The sequence below is a fragment of the Antrostomus carolinensis genome, unplaced genomic scaffold (genome assembly GCF_000700745.2).
Source record: "Antrostomus carolinensis isolate BGI_N321 unplaced genomic scaffold, ASM70074v2 scaffold2881, whole genome shotgun sequence".
NCBI lineage: Eukaryota > Metazoa > Chordata > Aves > Caprimulgiformes > Caprimulgidae > Antrostomus > Antrostomus carolinensis.
In genome coordinates this window covers 1776-6746 of record NW_010293286.1, presented here as the reverse complement: position 1 = coordinate 6746, position 4971 = coordinate 1776, and the positions used below count along the sequence as shown (strand labels likewise).

At 42.3% G+C, this 4971-nt stretch overlaps 1 protein-coding gene across 1 annotated transcript in view; it reads right to left on the bottom strand.

Annotated features, from left to right (window-relative positions):
- The window catches only part of LOC104532094 (mutS protein homolog 4), a gene marked incomplete at both ends in the record, with an annotated part of 18115 nt that extends 13397 nt beyond the window's left edge, over positions 1 to 4718 (bottom strand). The window contains one exon of the mRNA XM_010177200.1: positions 4557 to 4718. Within this exon, the coding sequence (XP_010175502.1) occupies positions 4557 to 4718 (162 nt within the window). The remainder of the gene's footprint in view (positions 1 to 4556) is intronic.
- Between the last annotated feature and the right edge of the window lie 253 nt (positions 4719 to 4971).

Here is a 4971-nt window from a genome sequence, read left to right as displayed (position 1 = left end):
CAGACTGGTTTGGATTGGAAGGGACCTTAAAGCTCATCCAGTTCCAACCCCCCTGCCATCAGCAGGGACACCTTCCCCTAGCCCAGGTTGCTCAAAGCCTCATCCAGCCTGGCCTTCACCACTTCCAGGGAGGAGCACAGCCACAGCTTCTCTGGGCAACCTGGGACACTGTCTCACCACCCTCACACCAAAGAATTTCTTTCTCACATCTCATCTCCATCTCCCCTCTTCCAGTTTCAAGTCATCACCCCTTGTTCTGTCACTCCCTGCCCGTGGCCAAAGTCCCTACCCAGCCTTCCTGTAGCCCCTTCAAGTACTGGAAGCTGAGTTTCTCATCCACCAGCACCCCCAAATCCTTCTCCTAAGGGCTGTCCTCAATCCATTCTCCACCCAGCCTGGATTTGTGCTTGGGGTGGCCCTGACTCAGGGCAGGACCTTGCACTTGGCCTTGTTGAACTTCAAGAGGTTTCCACAGTCCCACCTCTCAAGCCTGTCAAGGTCCCTCTGGATGGCATCCCTTCCCGCCAGCGTGTTGATGGAACCACACAGCTTGGCATCGTCAGCAAACTTGCTGAGGGTGCACTCGATCCTACTGTCCATGTCACCGACAAAGATGTTAACAGCGCTGGTCCCAACACTGACCCCTGAGGGATGCCACTTGTCACCAGTCTCCACGTGGACATCGAGCCATTGACTGTAACTCTTTCAGCATGACCATCCAGCCAATTCCTTACCCACCGAGTGGTCCATCCATCCAGTCTGTGCATCTCCAACTCAGAGACAAGACTATCACGTGAGACAGTGTCAAATGCCTTGCACAAGTCCAGGTAGATTACATCAGTTGCTCTTTCCTTATCCACCAACGCTGTAACCCCACCACAGAAGACCACCAAATTGGTCAGGCATGATGTGCCCTTAGTGAAGCCATGTTGGTTGTCACCAGTCACCTCCTCACTTCCCATGAACCTTAGCATCGTTTCCAAGAGGATCTGCTCCGTGATCTTGCCAGGCACAGAAGTGAGACTGACTGTCTCTACTGGAGAAGCTACTAATGATGTTCTGTTTGGAAATCTGTGACCAAAGACTGTGAGACTGTGCTATTCAGATGAGTAAATGTGTAACATACTCAGCAATACCGAAGTAATTACCACAGTATGAGAAGCAACTGCTACGTACACATTGGTACTCAGACAAACTGAAAGAACCCTTCATGATCTCAATCTTCTTAAATTTCAGTTGAAAGCCAAACTAAACTTTACAATAGCTGAATTGAACAGATTCTTTAACACTTCTTGAATTCACTTAAGTGTCCAGAAGAGATGCCATTATTAAATAACCATTAAGTATAAAGTATTCAAAATAAAAGAAAATACTTGCATGTACAAGGCATTTACTTTTTCAAAACCATCTAAACAGTATTGGATTTTGATAGCATAGACATACTTACTGATCTGAAACAAAAATAAACTCTACCTGCCTTGTAGTGATTATTTACAGTCTTTTCCACCATTACCTTCCCTTGTCCTTCCCAGAATTTGCTCTCAAAAAGCAATGGAGTATGAGTATTCTCAACAGAACGATCCTGCTGAGAAAGTATAATACAGCAAACCTGCCATCTTCTTCTGAGTAAACTCATTTTGTACCCCAAGAATCAAAACTAATCCTACCAGGAATCTGGAAGGGCAAGATCAGAATCAGAGTTTATCTAAGAACTTAAGGTTAAAAGGCTGTTTTAACTGCAACTGGCTACCACGTGAGCAAAAACTTTGATGTTGCACACAACCAAGTCACAGGATCTCAGAATGGCAAGGGTTGGAAGGGACCTCTGGAGATCATCTAGTCCAACCCCCTGATGAATATATTCAATAGGACTGGACCAAGTATCGACCCTTGAGGAACAACAATAACCACAGGCCTCCAACTAAATGCTGCACCACTGATTAAAACCCTCTGAGCTCTGCCATCGAGCCAGTTCTTCACCCATCTCGCTGTCCCCTCATCTAACCCACACTTCCTAAGCTCACCTATGAGGCTGCTATGGCAGACAGTGTCAAAAGCCTTGCTGAAAAAAGGCAGACAATATCCACTGCTCTCCCCTCATCCACCCAGCCAGTCATGCCACCATAGAAGGCTATCAAATTGGTCTGACATGATTTCCACCTAGTGAATCCATGTTGACTACTCCCAATAACCTTCTTTTCCTCTACATGTTTAGAGATAGCCTCCAGAATGAACTGTTCCATCACCTTTCCAGGGACGGAAGTCAGGCTGACTGGCCTGTAGTTTCCTGGGTCCTCCTTCCTGCCCTTTTTGAAGCCTGGAGTGACACCGGCTTTTCTCCAGTCCTTGGGCACCTCTCCCATCCTCCATGACCTCTCAAAGACGATGGAGAGTAATTCTGCAATAACATCCACCAGCTTCCTCAGCACTCAAGGGTGCATGTCATCAGGGCCCATAGATTTGTGGGTGTTGATTTTGGCCAAATGGTCCTTAACCCGATCCTCTTCGACCAAGGGGAAGTCTTCCTCTCTCCAGACTTCCTCTCCTACCTCCAGGGCTTGGGACTCCTGAGGGCCGGCAGTAAAGACTGAAGCAAAGAAGGCATTCAGCAACTATGCCTTCTCTGCATCCTCCATCACCCAGCAGAGGTCTGAACTTTCATTTATTCTACAAACGTTCTATAGGCCATAAGATGTCAGGAAGCACATTCACATAAAGTTTCAGCTGAAACCTGCTGAAAATCTAATTGTTATTCTGAATCTTCTGTTCAGAACAACCCCTGGCCCATCACCAGAAGCTGATCACAATATTAACTCTTCTTTTAACAGCAACTACAAGGTGAAGATAATCAGTATTTGAGATTAGGTATGGTAATTCCATAGGTTTTATTTGGAAGATTGTTAGTTTTTCAGTTTGTCACACTAAAAAAAAAAATACAGTGACCAAATAATATTCTTTAGAATGTGATATTCTGGATACACTGTCTTCAATACAGATCAGTGAAAGACTGATCAAGGAATGCCACATACAAGCAAGCATAAACAAACACATGTATACACACACACAAATATAGAAACATAGAAAAGTTCAGGTTGGAAAAGACCTTAAAGGTTACTGAGTCCAACCATTAACCCAACACTGCCAAGTCCATCACTAAACCATGTCCCTCAGCACCACTTCTACACCTTCAGGCACAGTGACTCCACCACTTCCCTGGGCAGTCTGTTTCAGTGTTTGACAACCCTTTCAGTGAATAAATTGTTCCTAATATCCAATCTGAACCTCCCCTGGCACAACTTGAGGCCATTTCCTCTCGTCCTGTCGCTTGTTACTTGGGAGAAGAGACCAACCTCCACCCGGCTGCAACCTCCTTTCAGGTAGTTGTAGAGAGTAATAAGGTCTCTCCAAACCTCCTTTTTTTCCAGGCTAAACAGCACACACATAAAATCAAAATAAATTGAAGATGTGGGTTTGTTTCATTGTTAAGTTGCATAAAATCTAGAGAAATCTGCTCTGTAGGTTTCAACATTATAGCTACTCGGACTCCTCAGTTCCTGGAGCAGTCACAAAGAAAACTGTGCACAACGGCTGTAGGAAGTAACAAAGTTTCTGTTACTTACATTTTGCAAAACAATAATTTAATTCAGTAGCAAGTCGGGAGACAACTGGTATTCTTACCAGAATCACAGAATATTAGGGATTGGAAGGGACCTCGAAAGATCATCTAGTCCAATCCCCCTGCCGGAGCAGGAACACCTAAACAAGATTACACAGGAAGGCATCCAGGCGGGTCTTGAATACTTTTTTAAAAACTCATTTTTTTAAAGAATGTAATTGCTTTAGAGCATTACCATTAAATAACCTTAAGAACACTAAAGAGTGCATCGATAATGATTAGTCAGACTGTGAAAGAACTAACTCTGAATCCCATTCCTTCCACGCTACCAGAGCACACAGATACACATCACATGCTAAAGGCATTATTATGCTGTAACACAACTCTGTTCATTAGAAGCACTGCAAAATGAAGACCCAGTGAGCTACTGTGTAAGTGCTCTTCTGAAGAACTAGAGTTCTAAAAGTTTCAAGATGCCAATATAAAATGCATGAAATTTGCATCAAGAAGCTTGAGAATGACATCATGACATGTGATATACAATGCATTACAAGCCTAAAAAGAAACACCGATTACAAGTATGCATAAATTTGGGCTCTTCAGTCACCACACAAACCAACATGTCCACAAAAATAATTCAATTTTGGACAATTTGAAAAAGTCTGAATTCTAACTATATTGATAATTTATACATGGATGCAAAGTAAGTAAATGACAAGAGGTTGCAATGTCAAAACATTTACTCAATATCTAAAGTAATATTTTCCCCTATGGGTGCATCTTTCATTAGCAGGCATCCTCAGTAGTACAAAACACATTATGTTTTGTGTTTTTAATAATATATTTCAGCATCTTACTGTATTACATTAAAAAATAAAGTATGTTTAATAAAATAACGCAAGAATAGTAGACTATTTCCTTTAAGAGCTGTTAATCTTACCTGAAAGTCCCATAAGAGGGGTATGGCTTCTGCAAACCGATCGACTAGAAGAGAGGGGTGTTTTTCCTACACATGTGCTGTTCAGGCCTCGCGCAGAAGAACTCGTGAGATTCAATGCGCTACCATTTTCTATACAAGAGCTTTTGTCCCCAAAATACGATTCTGAGGGAGGGGAGAAAAAAAGCAACTTGAAAACAGACACGTTAAATTGTGTATCATTTAACTGAAAAAAATAAATAAATCAAGTTTTATTCAGAAAGTAATATATAAATATACAGCTTAGAAAACTTTCTTTTTCTTACTAGAAATAGAGATATCCAAGCAATAACCTTTAATGTCATTCTATAAAAGCTCTCCAAAGTATAAAATGAAAAAACAAAAAACAAAAAAACAACAAAAACCCCAGCCTGTTTTG